Source organism: Tachyglossus aculeatus, chromosome X2 (assembly GCF_015852505.1).
Source record: "Tachyglossus aculeatus isolate mTacAcu1 chromosome X2, mTacAcu1.pri, whole genome shotgun sequence".
In the NCBI taxonomy this organism is placed as follows: Eukaryota; Metazoa; Chordata; class Mammalia; order Monotremata; family Tachyglossidae; genus Tachyglossus; species Tachyglossus aculeatus.
Window position 1 is genome coordinate 11,041,184 of NC_052100.1, and position 19,789 is coordinate 11,060,972.

Sequence of the window (19,789 nt, forward strand, 5' to 3'; positions counted from 1 at the left end):
AATTAGCTTGTATCTACTCCAGCACTTAGTACAGTGCCTGGCACATAGTAAGCGCATAACAAATACCATAAAAAAAAGCCTACCCCCGTGCCTTACAGTGCTCCCTGTGGGTACTCAGCAAATATTCACTAGTGACGATCCTGACGACATCTTCCATGAAACATTTAAGACTGTTGGATTCAGGGGTTAGGAAAAGAGATGCAGTTTGATTTACTAATCAATCAGTAGTATTTATTAAGCATGTACTTTGTGCTGAGCACTGTACTAAGTGCTTGGGAGAGTCCAATAGAGCCGGCAAATGTGATCCCTACCCTCAAGGAGCTTGCAGTCTACAGGGGGGAGACAGACATTAAAATACATTTCAGATATGGGAAGCAGCAGAGTATAAGGATATGGACATAAGTGCTGTGGGGGTGGGGTGAGTATCAAAGTGCTTAGGGGGGGTATGGATGCAAGTGTATTGGTGAAACAGAAGGGAGGGAGAGTAGGGTGGAGAAATGAGAGGTTAATCAGGGAAGGCTTTCTGGAGGAGATATACAGTCAGGGGAGGCTTCCTGGAGGGAGATATTTACTATCTGTCCTGTGCCCTGAACCATGGACTGTTCTACAAAGCAACTTGAGCTATTAAAAATGCATTTATCACCTATGAATGTTCCTTGTGTTAAACAGTATACAACTAAGATCATGGGAATGTCACTGAAGAGATCAGGAAGGATTTGTTCTAAAACTTGTGACATGTACTGCAATTTTGCTACACAATGGGAACTCTAGGGCACAAACCTCAGCAGGAGAAAGGTGCATTAGAAAAAAAACAAAACTGAGTGAAGTAAATAAGGTATCCAAAAAGGCTGGTAGCTCTCCCAGGACTGTTGGTGTCTCCGCTTAATTTAACCTGGGATTTTGATTTAAAAGTTGCCCATTCCAGACAATATCTTAGCACAAATTTTTCTCTGCCTAGTATAAGATGCTAAGAAAGCCAAAAGGGATTTTGTTTTAAAATTACATTTTTTAAAAAAAGACAAAAGCTGATTCTGGCTCACTGCTCTTGTTCTTTTTTTGATGTCTGGTGAATGCAAAGGAATCCAGGATCCGCTTGAGAAGTGGTACGAGTGAGAGTGTGTTTGTGTCTGTGTGTCTTTTAAGCCCCTTGAGGCAGCAGCCAATTGCTTTGCAGTGGGTTACGGCCTCACAATGTGCTTATTTATCCATATTTGTACATTTATACAGTCTTATGCAACTGGGTTGGAATGGTGTGCTAAGTATTTTCAGTTTTTGTTTTGTTCCTGCACTCAGTTATATTTGCGAGTTTTATTCTCACTTTCTCATACAGTGATATTTCCCTAACAGTATTACATTTAAATGAAGTATCCATTTTATAATCTAAAAAAAAACCCCTGAATTAATAAAGCTATCTAAAATGACAGAGCTTCTGGGTCTTCTTTTGTATGTTAAATGGTGGTGTAATCTTGTACTGCAGTGAAACCTCCCTGCCCAAGACTAATTGAGAGAAACTGGTTAGATGGGAAGTGTTTTGAGATTGTCAGAAATTGCTGTGCCACCCCCACATTCTTATCCTGCAGAACTCCAAGCTTCAGTCCTATTGTAGATTTTCAATATTTTCAGTTCCTGCCCCCACTTCTTTCCAAATTCCTTGTTACTAGACACAATCAGATCTGGCTTTGAGGACAACTGATAAATCCTCTCTTGCCCTGCTGCACAGGATCAAATGTTAAATAATAATGACCTTCACAGCTGATGTTCTCCCCAACCAAGGAGTAATACAAGCCTGGATTCTGGACCTCCAGGCTCATAAAAACAACAACAAAAAAATAGACCTCAGCCTGGGCAGATCTTGTGTCTGGACAAATGACTGCTATGATGCTCTTGTTTCAGATTTCTTCGGCTTTTAGCTGAGAGGGTGAAGGGAGAGACTATCAGCCTCCTGAAACTCCCGGGCCTCCATAGTTGCTTCTGTTTCCTGGCCTGCTGCTGAGGCATCCCATGAAGCAGGGTACTTCGATTTAGGAAGGGAAGTCTGAGAGCAAGGAGTGAGTAAGAAAGTAAAGTTTAGGCTGGTATCAATCCAGGTATGGGCACTTATTTTGAGATCTTCATCAGGCTTGGGTTGGTCAGGTACATATGGGTGAGGGTCTACGTCATAGGCCCAGATCCTAGGTCCAGATGCAAGTTCTGATCCATTTAGAGGGTTCCCCAGTCATTTCCCAGTGAGAAGCAACATGGCATAGTGGATACAGCAAGGGCTTGGGAGTCAGAAGGTCATGGGTTCTATTCCTGGCTCTGCCATTTATCTGCTGTGTGACCTTGGGTAAGTCACTTCACTTCCCTAGAATCCAGTCAAAGAATCTGGATTCTAATCCACTTGTCTGCTCTGTGACCTTGGAGGGATCACTTAACTTGTCTGTGCCTAAATTTCCTCATCTGTAAAAAGGGGATCAGGTACCCGTTCTCCCGCATAACTTGGACTGTAAGTTCCATGTGGAACAGAGACTGTGCTTGACCTGATTATCTGGTATCCACCTCTTACTTGCTGGCAATTTGTAAGAAGTACACTATCCGTCATGACTTACCTGAAATTTGGAGGAAAGGAGCTAGATAAACTTGGAGAGTAATACATTCATGGGCTTGTTCACCTAGAAACCCCAGGCATTCTTGCAGGCCACGACCCCACCAGCCCCACTAACTAGTGTCCATTTCTTGATTTTCAATAGCTTATGCGAGTGTGTGGGAATGAGTAACTTCTATAGATGAACCGGGACTTATATGCTTACTGTAAGGCATTTGGATTCTGAAAAAATTAAGCATTAAATTCCAAGAACCATAAACTCATCTTCTAGACTGAAAGCTCGCTGTGGGCAGGGAACATTTCTACCAACTCTATTTGTTATTGTTGTTTTTTTGTAATGGTATTTGTTAAGCACTTATGTGCTTTTTGTAATGGCATTTAAGTGCCTATGTACCAGGCACCCGTCTAAGAGCTGGGGTAGATACAAGCTAATCAAGTTGGACACAGTCCCTGTCCCATATGGGGCTCATGGTCCCCATTTTACAGACCATTTTACAGATGAAGTAGCTGACAAGTGAGGTGACTTGCTCAGGGTCACACAGCAGACAAGTGGCAGAGCCGGGCACTCTCCCAATCGCCTACTACAGTGCTCTACACAAAGTGTTCAACAAATACCCTCTAGATTGTAAGCCCCTCTAGATTGTAAACTCATTGTGGTCATGGAACTTCTCTGCTAATTCTGTTTTAGCAAACTCTCCCAAACATCTAGTACGGTGCTCTGCCCATAGTAAGCGTTCAGTAAATACCATTGATTTATCTTTCCTTCGTAAGCTCCCCCGCACCTAATATGACCTAGGCCCAGTGAGCTCTCCACCGACTCCGAAAACTTAGCTGTCTGCCAAACCCAGGTTTCCTAGTCGGTAAAATGAGTAAACCGAAAGGAAGGAAGTCTAAGCGCTCAGTACAGTGCTCCGCACACAGTAAGCACTCAATAAATCCGATTTGTACAGCTTTATTACTCTATTTATTTTACTTGCGCATATTTCCTATTGTATTTATTTTGTTAATGATGTGCTTATAGCTATAATTCTATTTGTTCTGACAATGTTGACACCTGTCTAAATGTTTTGTTGTCTGTCTCCCCCTTCGAGACTGTGAGCCGGTTGTTGGGTAGGGACCGTCTCTATATGTTGCCGACTTGTACTTCCCAATCAATCAATCAATCGTATTTATTGAGCGCTTACTGTGTGCAGAGCACTGTACTAAGCGCTTGGGAAGTACAAGTCGGCAACATACAGAGACAGTCCCTACCCAACAGTGGGCTCACAGTCTAAAAGTCCCAAGCGCTTACTACAGTAAGCACTCAATAAATCCGATTTGTACAGCTTTATTACTCTATTTATTTTACTTGCACATATTTCCTATTGTATTTATTTTGTTAATGATGTGCTTATAGCTATAATTCTATTTGTTCTGACAATTTTGACACCAGCCTAAATGTTTTGTTGTCTGTCTCCCCCTTCTAGACTGTGAGCCCGCTGTTGGGTCTCTATACGTTGCCGACTTGTACTTCCCAAGTTCCTCCCCCTATACCCTCACATAAGGCTGTGAACCTACTGTTTTAGACTGTGAACTCACTGTTGGGTAGGGACTGTCTCTATACGTTGCCAATTTGTACTTCCCAAGCGCTTAGTACAGTGCTCTGCACACAGTAAGTGCTCAATAAATACGACTGATTGATTGATTGATTCCCAAGCGCTCAGTACAGTGCTCTGCACAGCAAGCGCTCAATAAATACGATTGAATGAATGAATGAATTGAATGAATGAATTGAATGAAGACATCATCATCATCAATCGTATTTATTGAGCGCTTACTGTGTGCAGAGCACTGTACTAAGCGCTTGGGAAGTACAAGTCGGCAACATATAGAGACAGTCCCTACCCAACAGTGGGCTCACAGTCTAAAAGATCAATCGTATTTATTGAGCGCTTACTGTGTGCAGAGCACTGTACTAAGCGCTTGGGAAGTACAAGTCGGCAACATATAGAGACAGTCCCTACCCAACAGTGGGCTCACAGTCTAAAAGATCAATCGTATTTATTGAGCGCTTACTGTGTGCAGAGCACTGTACTAAGCGCTTGGGAAGTACAGATTGGCAACATATAGAGACAGTCCCTACCCAACGGTGGGCTCACAGTCTAAAAGGGGGGAGACAGAGAACAAAACCAAACATACTAACAAAATAAAATAAATAGAATAGATATGGACAAGTAAAATAAATAAATAAATAGAGTAATAAAAATGTACAAACATATATACAGGTGCTGTGGGGAAGGGAAGGAGGTAAGAAGCCTAGCGGAAAACACCAGCCCGGCGAAGCTCCCCGCCTCCGGCCCAATTCCCCAGCGGCGAGTGGCAACACTTAACGCGTGCGCCTCGGCAAAGGCGCGATTGGACAGCCAATTTCTCCCTCAGACCTGATTGGCCGATGTAACCCCAGCGAGCCAATGGGATCGCAGAGGTGGGCGGGGATTCGTGGCCTTTGAGTTTTAGCGGGCCCGAGGAGCGGTTACTAAGATTTCAACCGCCCCGGTTTGCTTCCCCGCGGTCATGGCAGCGTTTTCTGACCTCGAGAAGGTGAACCAGGAGCTGCTCAAGTTCCTCCATGCCAACCGGTCCGGGACCCTGCTGCGGCGGCTCTTGGAACGACAGGAACAGCTAGGGGACCGACTGCTGGAGACCCAAGACGACGCTGGTCGGAAACTCAAAGGTGGGGCGGGGGGACCCGGACGCCTGGGACGCTTGTGTCTCCACCGCCTGCCGGCCCGAGTAGTAGTAGTAGTAGTAGTAGTAGCTAGCTCTCTTCCTCCCTTCGCCTGTCCCGCCATCGACCCCCGGCCCACGTCATCCCCCGGGCCTGGAATGCCCTCCCTCTGCCCATCCGCCAAGCTCGCTCTCTTCCTCCCTTCAAGGCCCTGCTGAGAGCTCACCTCCTCCAGGAGGCCTTCCCACACTGAGCCCCTTCCTTCCTCTCCCCCTCGTCCCCCTCTCCATCCCCCCATCTTACCTCCTTCCCTTCCCCACAGCACCTGTATATATGTATATATGGTTGTACATATTTATTACTCTATTTCACTTGTGCATTTCTATCCTGTTTATTTTATTTTGTTGGTATGTTTGGTTCTGTTCTCTGTCTCCCCCTTTTAGACTGTGAGCCCACTGTTGGGTAGGGACTGTCTCTATGTGTTGCCAATTTGTACTTCCCAAGCGCTTAGTACAGTGCTCTGCACACAGTAAGCGCTCAATAAATACGATTGATTGATTGATTGATTCAAGGCCCTACTGAGAGCTCACCTCCTCCAGGAGGCCTTCCCAGACTGAGTCCCTTCCTTCCTCGTCCCCCTCTCCATCCCCCCCATCTTACCTCCTTCCCTTCCCCACAGCACCTGTATATATATTTGTACATATTTATTACTCTAGTACATATCTATTCTATTTATTTGATTTTGTTAGTATGTTTGGTTTTGTTCTCTGTCTCCCCCTTTTAGACTGTGAGCCCACTGTTGGGTAGGGACTGTCTCTATATGTTGCCAACTTGGACTTCCCAAGCGCTTAGTACAGTGCTCTGCACATAGTAAGCGCTCAATAAATACGATTGATGATGATGATGATGTTCTCTGTCTCCCCCTTTTAGACTGTGAGCCCACTGTTGGGTAGGGACTGTCTCTATATGTTGCCAACTTGGACTTCCCAAGCGCTTAGTACAGTGCTCTGCACACAGTAAGCGCTCAATAAATACAATTGATTGATTGATTGATAGTACTAGTAATAGCATCGACTGAGCGTCCGCGGGGTGCAATCGATAACTGTATTCAGCGATTGGGGGGTGTGAAACAAAGAAGTGACATAATAATAATAATAATAATAATGATGGCATTTATTAAGCGTTCCCAGCCCGCCAGGCATATTCCCTAACGGGGAGGTGGGGGAGAAGGGATGACAGGCGTAAAAGGATTTCCAACCACTAATCTAAATAATTGAATGTAGAGAAGCAGCGTGGCCTAGTGTGGAGACATCAGGCCTGGGAGTAAGGAGGACCCGGGTTCTAATCAATCAATCAATCAATCAATCGTATTTATTGAGCACTTACTGTGTGCAGAGCACTGTACTAAGCTCTTGGGAAGTACAAGTTGGCAACATATAGAGACAGTCCCTACCCAACAGTGGGCTCACAGTCTAGAAGGGGGAAACAGAGAACAAAACCAAACATATTAATAAAATAAATAGAATAGATATGTACAAGACAGTCCCTACCCAACAGCGGGTTCACAGTCTAGAAATAAATAAGTTTATTTATTTAGTGGCTCAATAAAATCCTGGCTTTGCCACTTCATTCATTCATTCAATCGTATGTATTGAGCGCTTACTGTGTGCAGAGCACTGTAAGGGAGAGACACTCCCTGCCCACACTGGGCTTACAGTCTAGAAGGGGGGGGGACAGACATCAAAACAAGTAAACAGGCATCAATATAAATAAATAGAATTATAGATATATAGACATCAAACAAATGTACCATTAAAAAAGGTGTTGATGGGGTTGGGGGAGAGAAGTAATAAAATGATAATTATGGTATTTATGCACTCACTAGGTACTGTATTAAGCACTGGAGTGGACACAGGCAAATCAAGTTGGACACGGTGCCTGTCCCACGTGGGGCTCACAATCTCAATCCCCATTTTATAGATGAAATAACTGAGGCACAGAGAAGTGAAGTTACTTGCCCAGGGTCACACAGCAGACAAGTGCTCTAGTCACTACGCCGTGCTGCTTCTCTAAGTATATACATAAGTGCTAAAGGTGGCTGTTGGGGTGATGTGACTTGGGTGTTGGGTTCTAATCCCGGCTTTGCCAGTTGTCTACTGTGTGACCTTGGGCAAACTACTTCACTTTTCCGTGTCTGTTTCCTCAATTGTAAAATGAGGGTTCAAAACCTGTGCTCCCTCTTATTTAGACTGCGAGTGCCATGTGGGACAGGGACTATGTCCAACCTGATTAGCTTGTGTCTACCCCAGCGCTTAGTGCTGGACACTTAATAAACGTTTAACGAATACCAGCGCTTAGAACAGTGTTTGGCCCATAGTAAGAGCTTAACAAATGCCATCATCATTATTAGTATTACCATAAAAAATAATAATCCGTGCAAATTAGGAAGGGGGTGGCAGGGGGAGCAAATTGTCTTCACTACATTGCTAAGAGGACTCAAACCCCAGATACTCTGATCTTCCTAAACAAATCAAACTGCAGTAGCATAGGAGCCTGAGTGGAAGTTGTTTTCATTTGTCCATATTTGCATATAAATTGCAGTTTTCTTATTCCCAACACTTGAGTTTGAGTTTTTAGCGTGAAAATAGAAAATTACGTTTTTTAGGCAAGGGTGATTATAAGTCAGTTTGTAAAGACCCAGGCAATTGGGAACTGGATTGAAGTTTACAGACTCATGAAGGGTGTGGAAAAGTTGAACACTGCATTGTTTCCCAAATCCCACACCACCAGGATAGGGGTCACCCATTGAGGCTTGGGGATGCAAAACAAACTACAGGTAGCCCACGTGGCCAGTGGGAAGCAGGCATGTGAAATTGATGCCTAGCCTCAAGATTAATAACAGTGATATTTAAGTGCTGGTGCTTAATTGGATCAGACCTGGTCCGTCTCCCACTTGGGGGTCTCAGTCTAAAGGGGAGGAAGAACAGGTGTTTAATCCCCATTTTACAGGTAAGGAAACCGAGGTCCAGAGTAGTCGTGACTTCTCAAGGTCATGAAGCGAGTGGCAGACCTGTGATTGGAACCCACTATTTCAACTCTCAGGCCTGTGCTCTTTCCTCATGGACCATAAATCAGACCGACCCTACGATATTCTGTCTCCAGCAGCAGCAACAGAACGTGAGCCAGGATGGTCCATTAGTTTGGCTCCAGAAGTGCATTATTTATATTCTTATTTTCTCACTATCAAATAACTATGATCATTTAGACTGAAGACTAAGTTTGTTGTGGGTAGGGAACATGTCTCTTAATTCTAATGTACTCTCCCAAGTGCTTAGTACAGGGCTCTGCACAAAGTAAGCACTCAATAAATATGATTCATTTCACTGCACTTCCTCTCTCTTGCCCCCCTCCAAAAGCCCTCAGTGACCTGTTTTGAGGTGGGCCCCAGTGTTTCTCTGAATGCTTTTTCTCTAAGGAATGGAGATCTGGGGCCTTTAAATTCAGGGAAATAGTGTCCACTGCCTTTTGTAGGGGGGACAGACGGATGAACATACATTTGTTCTAGAGTCCTGGCACACTACCAATAAAGAAGGAAACAAAAATAATTTGATTTTCTTTCTCATTTTCATAATGTGAATCTCTCTTTCTCTCTCTGATTTTCATAAGTGTCCTCTTGTCTGCAGATGCTTTAGCTTTGGAGGAAGGTGTGGCCAGGAAATTTCTTGATAAAAGAGAAGAGATGCAATGTACTGTCTCCACGATGGAGCAAGTTGAAAAGGAGTTGCAGGAAGCAACTGAGAAGAATGCCAGTCTGAAAGCCGAGCTCAAATATCCTTTACAACAAGTGTTTAGATGGAGCAGCCACAACTAAAGAGCTACAGTTTGAGAAATACTTATATGTCAAAACCTATGTATAGCCAAACAGGAGAGACCTAATTTGATCACCTGGGTTCTTTTAGACAAGGCAGAGGCAGTTTGTGTGTGTAATAACAGATGTATGTATGTACAGTAGACAAGTTTGGGGTTTTTTTTTGTATGGTACCTAATCCCTCAGTCTTTCTCCATGACAATTCCTTCCAGCTTTTCACACTTTTAGTTCTTTTGAAATTTCCTCCTCTTGTGGATAGTGTTTATGCAGAATGTGCAGGTGGAAGAGCGGTAAAGTCAAATGAACACAGAGCTTCCCATCTCCCAGAATGTTATCAGAGTAGGAAATGGAGCCTTGTTAGTATTCTGTTCATTCCGTCACCAAATCCTGTTAGTTCTAATAAATCAGTCAGTCAATCATATTTATTGAGTGCTGGGTGCAGAGCACTGTACTAAGCATTTGGAAGAGTTCATTTATTCATTCAATCGTATTTATTGAGCGCTTACTGTATGCAGAGCACTATACTAAGCACTTAGAAAGTACAATTCGGCAACAAATAGAGACAATCCCTACCCAAGAACAGGCTCACAGTCTAGACGGGGGGAGACAGACAACAAAACAAGTAGATAGGCATCAATAGCATCAAAATAGATAAATAGAATTATAGATATATAGACATCCTTTATAAAATAGTACACAAGTGCTGTACGGCGGGGAGGGGGGTAGAGCAGAGGGAAGGAGTAGGGGTGATGGGAAGGGGAGGAAGAGCAGAGGAAAGGTGTGGGGGTGTTTGTCTGGGAAGGCCTGGAGGAGGTGAGCTCTCAGAAGGGCTTTTAAGGGGGGAAGTGAGCTAGCCCCGCAGATGTGAAGAGGGAGGGCACTCCAGGCCATACCACAGAGCTGGTAGACATGTTCCCTGCCCACAAGGAGCTTATAGTCTGGAGGGGGAGACAGACATTAAAAACAAATTACAGATATGTGCATAAGTGGGACTGAGGGTAGGATGAATAAAGGGTACAAATCCAAGTGTACGATCAACGCAGAAGAGAGAGGGAATTGGGGAAATGAGGGCTTAATTGGGGAAGAACTCTCGGAGGAGATGTGATCTTTAATAAGGTTTTAAAGGTGGGGAGAGTGACGGTGTGTTGGATATGAAGGGGGAGGGAGATCCAGGCCAGAGGCAGGACGTGGTTAAGGAGTCGGTGTGCGAGACAGAGGAATCAAATGAATGTGCTGGGTTGTAGTTGGAAATCAGCAACGTAAGATAGGAAGGGGAGAGGTGATTGAGTGCTTTCAAGTCAATGGTAAGAAGTTTCTGTTTGTGGAGATGGATGGCAACTATTGGAGGTTCTCGGAGTGGGGAAACATGGATGAATGTTGTTTTAGAAAAATGATCTGGGTAGCAGAGTGAAGTATGGACTTGAGTGGGGAGAGGCAGGAAGCAAGGGAGGTCAGCAAGGAGGCTGATGCAGTAATCAAGGTGGGATAAGATAAATGCTTGGATCAACTTGGTGGCATTTTGGATGGAGAGAAAAGGGTGCATTTTAGCGGTGTTGTGAAGGTTGAATTGGCAAGATTTGAATGTGTGGGTTGAATGAGAGATGAGTTGAGGATAATGCCGAGGTTATGGGCTTGTGAGACAGGGAGGATGATGGTGCTGTCTACGGTGATTAGCAAATCACAGGGAGGACAGGAGGGCATATGAGGAGTTCTGTTTTGGACATGTAAAGTTTGAGGTGTCGGTGGGACATCCAAATCAAGATGCCCTGAGGGCAGGAGGAAAAAAAATGACTGCAGGGGAGGAGAGCGATCAGGGCTGGAGAAGATGTTTCTCTTCAAAACCTGTACTGCATTGATCCAAACACTTATCATTTTCTGCTTCAACTACTGCATCAGCCTTCATGCTGACCTTCTTGCCTCCTGTCTCTCCCCTCTCCAGTCCATACTTCACTCTGTCGTCCAAATCATTCTTCTAAAAAAAGCATTCAGTCTAAATCTCCCAAGTCCTCCTACCTTACCTCACTTAACTACTACAACCCAATCCATCTTCTAACACCAACCTACTCACTCATCTCACTGCCAACCCCTTTGCCCACGACTTCCTTCTAGTTTGGAATTCCCTCCTCCTTCATAATATGACAGACCATCATTCTCCCCCACTTCAAACTGCCCCCCTCCAACAACGATATAATCTCCAAGAGGCCTTCCCTGTCCAAACCCTCATTTCCCTACTTGCCCTCCCTTCTGTGTCACCTGTACACTTGGAGCTGTACTCCTTAAGCACTTGATATTCACCCTACTCTCAGCCCCACCACATTTATGTCCATATCCTAACACTCAGCCATTTCCCCAATCGGTAACCTTTAATGCCTGTCTTCCCCCTCTGGACTATTAACTTGTGGGCAGGGATTGTGTCTACCAACTCTATTGTATTGTACTTTCCCAACTGCTTAGTACAGTGCTTTGCACATAGTAAGCGCTCAATAAATACCACTGTTTGATTGTGGCCTAGTGGAAAGAGCATGGGTTCAGGAGTTAGGGGACCTGGATTCTAATCCCAGTTTTGCCTCCTGTCTTCTGTGAGATCTTTGAGTAAGTCACTTGACTTTGCTGTGTCTCCATTTCATCATCCTGTAAAATGGGAAGTAAATCCCAGTTCTCCCTCTCCTTTAGACTGATATGGGCATCAGGTAGGGAGACTTGAGAGCATTCACTGCTAAGAGCCAGATCCTGGTATCCAAACTCCATTACTTCATTTGGCTTTTAAAGGGAGTGAAGAGGGAAACTTTCCCCCCATGCCCTCATTTTGAATCTCCTTCCTCACCAGGACACCAACTAGCATTCAGCACTTTACCCTTGTTTTCCCAGGCCCGAGAGTTCATGCTTTGTAGACAGGAAAAATCAAAGGGTAAAGAGCACTTTAGAAATCTTACTTAAGAATTCAACAACAAAAAAAATCAGATTACCTTCCTCCTCAACTTCTACTTCCAGACTGGAAGTTTCTAGGGGAAAGGGTGGTGTTGTGGAGGTTCTCAGGGGGAATGTGAGAAGAATTGGAAAGGAGAGCTGCAATTTTTAGGGGAAAAGGCAGCAGAGTTTCCTTTAGCAGAATTTGATCTCTGTCTGTAAGTGACAATGAATCTCTGTAAGAGCTAAACCAGTGAGAGGACTGTCTCGGTAGGTTTGAAATAATCAAGTGGGAAGGGGTCCCCTAAAGGAGAGGTTCAGATATACTAAAATTATGACGAAAGGGAATAGTCACATCTGTTAAGGTTAAAAGTTTTGAATGTATCCAGTTTGTGTCAGGGTCGAAAGGGAAAAGCTGTATAGAATTTCTTACGAAGGTGTTCTATGGGAGAGGTTTTAGTGTTTAGAGAAAATATTTCCTAGGTGGGTCTTGTTTCTAGAAATCAATAAACAAGGAATAAGACCTTGCTTGAGCAGGGTGGCTGGGATTACGCAGGCCTGGCAAACATTGTGCCATTGTGGAGTCTTGAATGAGCAATTGTCCTTGACTTCTGTTGTACTATGTTAAGTAATGAGCTGAAAGAGCTCAAGGAGATGGAGGTGGACATCCAAAGACTAGAAGAAGAAGTAGGTGAAGATACTGCTATGATACCTTCAACAGTGTAAGTTCCACATGGTGTACTTTGCTCTCGAGTCTCTGGTGAACATCAGTAGCCCCTCCCAATGCTTACAGATGTATTCATAAAAGAGCTTGTTATTCATATTAGCATTTGCAAACTATTGTTTTCATGGTTAAGGGGATGTGTTCATGCTTTGTTGCGCCATAGTGTTGTTTTAAAATCAATTATTGAGGGCTTACTATATGCAGAGCCCTGTACTAAGCCCTTGGAAGAGTACAATACAGTAGAGTTAGCAGACATGTTCCCTGCCCACAATGAGGTTACAGTCTAGAGGGGGAGACAGACATTAATATAAATAAATAATTTATAATATTATTTAATGGTGTTGTATTCCAGGCTAGCTTTTTTTGCTTTCGTAATTTTGAAATACTATATACTTACTGGTAAGCTCCTATTTCACCCGCAAAAATCACAATGTCTTTCCTAGGTGTTAAAAGCAATCAGAAACTATTTTTCATACAAACTGATCTTTTTGTTCCTGCAAATCCCTATGTAATCCCCCCTGCCAAAAAAATCAGTGTCCACCATTGTTTCAGTGGGAAATTAGGGGGTCCAGGGAAAGACGTTCATAAACAACTGAAACAGTATATGGCTTCTATCACATTGGGTGAAATTCAAGAAGGTTGTGAAAAAGAAATGCATTTTCTGCATTATGTCACTTTATCTGAAGTTCATTAGCAGCATACAGTTAAACAACCAATTGGCAACTGCTTAAGGTTCACTTTTCTAATGGATCAGGGGTGGGAAATTCAGAGTGGGGTACAGCTAAGAGTGCAGATGTACTCAGTGTGGTGTCACTACACATCTACCTCCGGTGGCAAAATCATCCCCTCTTCCAATGGGGAAAGAGCTGACCGAGGCCGGGCACCTCTGTGTCCCATTTCCACAAGCCATCCTCCGTCAATCTGGATGGCCTCGCCCGGGGCTGGGACCGCGGGCGCTCCGAGAGACGCTATCCTTTCCGGTTGTAGAAGTGACACTTATACGTAGTGCAGTAGGATGGACAAAGTTAAAAACTCACCCTCTGCACACAATAAGTGCTCAAAAAGATACAATACTGAGTGAACCCCATGTAGACTGTGATCCCCATGCAGGAGAGGGACTGTGTCCAACCTAATTGACCTGTACCTACCCCAGCGCTTAGAAGAGTGACACATAGTCCGTGCTTAACAAATACCATAAAAAACAAAACAAAAAAGCCCTTCCCTCCTCTCTCAAATCAGCCAAACCATGTCTTTCCCTACCTTCAGGGCTCCCTTGAAGACATCTCAATAGTATTTGAATGCTTACTGTCTGTAGAGCACCATACTATGCACTTTCTTGCAAAAAAACTGATAGGCAAAAAATAGGAATAAATAAGTGGAATAAACCAATGGGAACTTAAGGGTCAAGGAGGTGACCTGACAAAAGGTGGCGATTAATTAGAGCTTGCCTCCTGAAGGTGTGTTTTTAGGAGGGCCTTGAAGATGGGAAGGGGTACAGTTTGGCAGATTTGAGAGGAAATGGAATTCCATGCAGGGAAAAGGGAGGGTTGAGTAATAATTGTGGTATTTAGGTGTACTATGTACTAAGCACTGGGGTACATACAAGGTATTCGGGTCTGACACAGTCCCTCCCCCAACCAGAGTTCCCATTCTAAGTAGGAAGGACAACAGGCATTGAAATCGCCATTTTACAGGAGAGGAAACTGGGAAATACAAGTGAAGCGACTTGCCCAGGGTCACGCAGCAGACAAGTGGCAGAGCCAGAATTAGAATCCAGATCCTCTGACTCTCAGGCCTGTGCTCTTTCTGATCTTGAAGGTGGGAGTTCAGAGCAAGGCATAGATAGGAGTGAAGAGTGCAAGCTGAGGTGTAATGGAAGAAAGCACAAAGGTAAAGAGCAAACACCTGGTGGAGAGCTTTGAATCCAGTAGTTTCAATATGTATGGCCACAATATCATAATTCTTTGGAAGCCTCAGGATTTTAATTTTGGTTTTTTCCCTTTTTTGGTATTAAAATCATTTTGATGAAAAATTACTTACACAGAGACCAGTGTTTTGGAGAGGGTAATATTAACTGAATCAACGTCTTACCCTGGCAGGAGAGTTTGCGTACGCTAATGAAGCTTAGAGCTATGCCACTGAGAGAGACTCTCTCGTCAGGGTTACCCAGAATGGAAAGGTCTAAGCCAAAGTGTCAGACAAAGTTGCTTCACCTATGCTGGGCAGCAGCGGCATGGGAAAGAGTCAAAGATAGATGATCAAGTGATCAAAATGTAGATCAGAGACAATGTCAGAGACTTACGTTTTACTTCGCAGAAGGCAATGGTAAACCACTTCTGTATTTTTACCAAGAAAACTCTCTGGAAAAAGAACCATAGAGTCGCTATGACTTGGAAACGACTCGACAGCATCTACGAAGAAGAACGTGGGTTTTGAGTGGCTACGTGATTAGGATAAATAAGTGGTTGGATTACATTTTCATCTCTTAACCTGTTGTCTTTTATATTACAGATACATGACTCAGCTTTACCACCGAATCAGTAAAATTGAGTGGGATTTTGAATGCGAATCGACTCTAATCAAAGGCAGTATCCTTTTCCCAAGACTTTTTCCTGGGGTGGGAAAGGGAGGGAAGGATGGAGAGGGGCCTCTGAGTGAGAGGAGTTATAAATGGAAGTATTTTCATTAACTATCTCTACAGTTCATCATGGTCCTGAAATTGCCCATCCCATCCATATTGACAGCATGCAGCATTCGAAAAAGTTTGTCAGTGACTACCTGTGGAGTTTGATAGACACTCAGTGGTAACTTGCCTCAGGGATTGGTCATGAATAAAGGATTTCGCTGCTTAACAAAGTAATTGGCTCAGGATGTGACTGGAGGGCAGTGTGATCTACTGGCCTGCTCCATGACCTTTGCCAACACATTAATAATAATGGTATTTGATAAGCCTTTGCTATATGTCAAGCACTGTACTAAGTACAGGGGGTAGATATAAGATAATTAAGTTGGACACAGTCCACAGTGTAAGGGGAAGGGAGGTCTTTAATCCTCACTTTACACATGAGGAAATTGAAGCCCAGAGAAGTGACTTGCCCAAGGTCACCCAGCAGGCAAATGGCAGAGTGGGGGGGAGTCTGTCAATCAGTGGTATTCATTGAGTGCTTATTTTGTGCAGAGCACTGTATTAAGCGCTTGAGGGAGAACAGTACAACAGAGCTGGTAGGCACATTCCCTGCTCACAAAGAGCTTATAGAGGGAATATTTAAAATAAATTATGGATCTGTACATAAGACATGTGGGGCTGAGGGTGCAGTGAATATCAAGTCCTTGAAGGGTACAGATACAAGTGCATAGGTGATGCAGAAGGGAGAGGGAGTAGGGGAAATGAGGGCTTAGAACCCAGGCTCATTTTCTTTCCAATAGACCACGCTGCTTCTTAACTTCCCTGGACCACAGTTTCCTCATCTGTACAATGTGGATAATACTCACTTCTCCCTACCTCCCAGGGATGTTGTGAAGAAAAAATGATATCATTGACTTGAAAGCAAAAAGTAAGGGACTATTAGCTGTCTTGTTAATCCCTAAATATGTTTGCTTCTTGAATCTTCTACTCTGGCCTCAAACCTGGAAAAGATATACAATACAAACCCATGTCTTAGAGGTTTGGGATGACGTGGGAGCCCGTAAAGGAGACAATTTGGACCACATGTTGCCCTTCAAATAGGAAGCTAGATGTCTACATGACTCAGAGTAAGTGGCTCTCTTGTTCTTGGCCATTTCTCCTAATAGGATGCTCATCCACTGAATCACCAATTCACAAACTGCCCTTTTTACCCAAAGCCTTTACCCTCTTCATTAATATTTCGCTCACTTCATGAGAAGCAGCATGGCCCAGTGGATAGTGTACGGGCCTGGGGGTCAGAAGGACCTGGGTTCTAATTCTGGCCCTGTCACGTCTCTGCTGAGTGACCTTGGGCAAGTCATTTAACTTCTCTGTGCCTGTTACTTCATCTATAAAATGAGGATTGATACTGTGAGCCCCATGTAGGACATGGACTTTGTTCAACTTGATTAGCTTATCAAGCTAATTGATTGATTACCCAGTACTTTGTACAGTGTCTGACACATAATAATAATAATAATAATAATAATAATAATGGTACTTGTTAAGCGCTTACTATGTACCAAACACTGTTCTAAGTGCTGGGGTAGATACAAGTTAATCAGGTTGGACACAGTCCCTGTCCCCCATGGGGCTCACATTCTTAATCCCCATTTTACAGATGAGGCACGTAGAAGTGAAGTGACTTACCCAAGGTCACACAGCAGACAAGTGGTGGAGCTGGTATTAGAACCCAAGTCCTTCTGACTCTCAGGCCTGTGCTCTTTCCACTAAGCCATGCTACTTCTCCATAATAAGTGCTTAAATACCATTAAAAAAAAAAGCCTTGTAGGAATGGAAAACCTTCCCTTGTTTTATGGTACTTGTTAAGCGCTGACTGTGTCAAACACTGTTCTAAGCACTGGGGTAAGTACAAGACAATTAGGTTGGACACAGTCCCTGTCCCACATGGGGCTCACAGTCTTAAGTGAGAGGGAGAACAGGTATTGAATCCCCATTTTACAGCTGAGGAAACCATTTTTTAATGGTACTTTAACTTTTTTTATGGCATTTGCTGAGTGCTTACTACGTGCCAGGCACTGTACCAACAACTAGGGTAGATACAAGAAAGTTGTGTTGGACATAGACCCTGTTCCACATAGGACTCGAGCGTATTCCCTATTTTACAAATAAGGTAACTGAGGCACAAAGAAGTTGTGATTTGCCCAAGGTCACACTGCAGACAAGTGGCAGAGCTAGGATTAGAACCCAGGCCCATGCTTTTTCCACTAGGCCATGCTGTTTCTCTGAGTCCCAGAGTGGGGAGGAGAGGACATCCCACTGCCCCATGAGGACCAAAAACCTAGTTGCAGCCCCCTCTTGGCTCCACCTCTTAGCCCTCTACCACTCCAAAGTGGGAGGTGAGCTAGCTCTGGTTGATCTCCTTGCAGAAAAACCTTTGGGGGCCCAAAGTAATGGCATCACCCCCTACACTGCTGAGCCTCCTTGCTGACCTCCCAACCTCTTAACTCTCCCCAACTCCAGTCCATACTTCTCTCTGTTGCCCGGATCATTTTTCTACAACGACGTTCAGTCCATGTTTCCCCACTCCTCAAGAACCTCCAGTGGTTGCCCATCCACCTCCACATCAAATAGAAACTTCTCACCATTGGTCTTAAAACCCTCCATCACCTTGCCCTCTTCTACCTCACCTCACTACTCTCATTCTACAACCCAGCTCGTACACTTGGCTCCTCTAATGCCAACCTTCTCACTGTACCTTGATATCGTCTATCTCGCCACTGATCTCTCTCCCACATCCTGCCTCTGGCCTCCCTCCTCATATCCAACAGACAATTACTCCCCCACACTTCAAAGCCTTATTGAAGACACATCTCTTCCCAGTGGCCCTCCCTGACTAAGCCTTCTTCTCTTCTTCAACTCCTTTTCTGCATCGCCCTGACTTGCTCCCTTTATTCATCCCCCACTCTCAGCCCCACGGCACTTATGTACATATCTGTAATTTATTTATATGGTCTGTCTCCTCCTCTAGACTATAAACTCACTGTGGGCAGGGAATGTGTCTTTAATATTGTACTCTTCCAAGCGCTTAGTACAGTGCTCTGCACACAGTAAGTGCTCAATAAATACAATTGACTGACTAGACATCTAGAGCTGCCCATGACCCCCACCCTCTTACCCACCTCTGATACCCTCCCCTCCATTAACAATGGACTGAACTGTCCCTACCCTCTCCATAAGCTCACTGTTGGCGGGGAACATGTCTCCAACTCTGTTGCACTGTCCTCTCCCAAGCACTTAATACAGTGCTGTGCACACAGTAAGCACTCAATAAATACCTTTGATGGTTCCACAGTCATCTGGAATTGTGACTGCCTGGCTGTCATCTTGGGAATGCGTCAGGCAACTGCTTACCTCATGCTCTGGACCAGCTTTGGCAATCAATCAATCATATTGAGCGCTTACTTTGTACAGAGCACTAAGTGCTTGGTAGAAAACAGTATAAGAATTGGTAATAATAATAATTATAGTATTTGTTAAGTGCTTACTATGTGTCAAGCACTGTTCTAAGCGCTGGGGTAGATACGAGGTAATCAGGTTGTCCCACGTGGGGCTCACAGTCTTAATCCCCGTTTTACAGATGAGGTAACTGTGGCACAGAGAAGTTAAGTGACTTGCCCAAGGTCACATGGCAGACATGTGGCAGAGCTGGGAGATATGTTCAGTGAAACTGGTCTGTTTGTAAAAGGTGGGGCTGGCTCAGTTGGGGCGGCGGGGGTGGAAATGAGGAAATATAAAACAAAACCTAAAAGCTGTGGTGGAGAAATTTAAAGAAGGTGTGGGGAGAACTCCAGCGGATGATGCCCCTCGAGCCTGTAAACTCGTTATGGGCAGGGAACGTATCTGTTAATTCTGTTGTACCTTCCCAGGCGCTTAGTACAGTGCTCTGCGCATGGTAGGCGCTCAATAAATAGGATTGGTTGATTGGAGACGACACGACTTTTACGGTATCGGGAACCTCCCTGATTTCTCCTTTACGTTGCTTGTACTGTCCACTAGCTGCCAGAAGATGGCGCCCAGCACCAAGCTATTCTTTAAAACGCTGCCACCGTTTTAAGAAAATCATCCATAATAATAATAATGGCATTTATTAAGCATTTACTATGTGCAAAGCACTGTTCTAAGCGCTGGGGAGGTTACAAGGTAATCAGGTTGTCCCACGTGGGGCTCACAGTCTTCATCCCCATTTTACAGATGAGGTAACTGAGGCCCAGAGAAGTTAAGTGACTTGCCCAAAGTCACACAGCTGACAATTGGCAGAGCCGGGATTTGAACCCATGACCTCTGACTCCAAAGCCCGTGCTCTTTTCCAT

General features: G+C 44.3%; 1 protein-coding gene across 1 annotated transcript; it reads left to right on the top strand.

Moving 5' to 3' along the window:
• Positions 1-5,110: 5,110 nt before the first annotated feature.
• Positions 5,111-15,647, top strand: SPC24 (SPC24 component of NDC80 kinetochore complex). The gene is made up of 5 exons (XM_038771534.1): positions 5,111-5,297; positions 8,975-9,119; positions 12,687-12,788; positions 15,302-15,378; positions 15,492-15,647. The coding sequence occupies exons 1-5, from the start codon at positions 5,138-5,140 to the stop codon at positions 15,596-15,598; spliced, it is 591 nt and encodes a 196-aa protein (XP_038627462.1). The 5' UTR covers positions 5,111-5,137; the 3' UTR covers positions 15,599-15,647.
• The last annotated feature ends 4,142 nt before the right edge of the window (positions 15,648-19,789 follow it).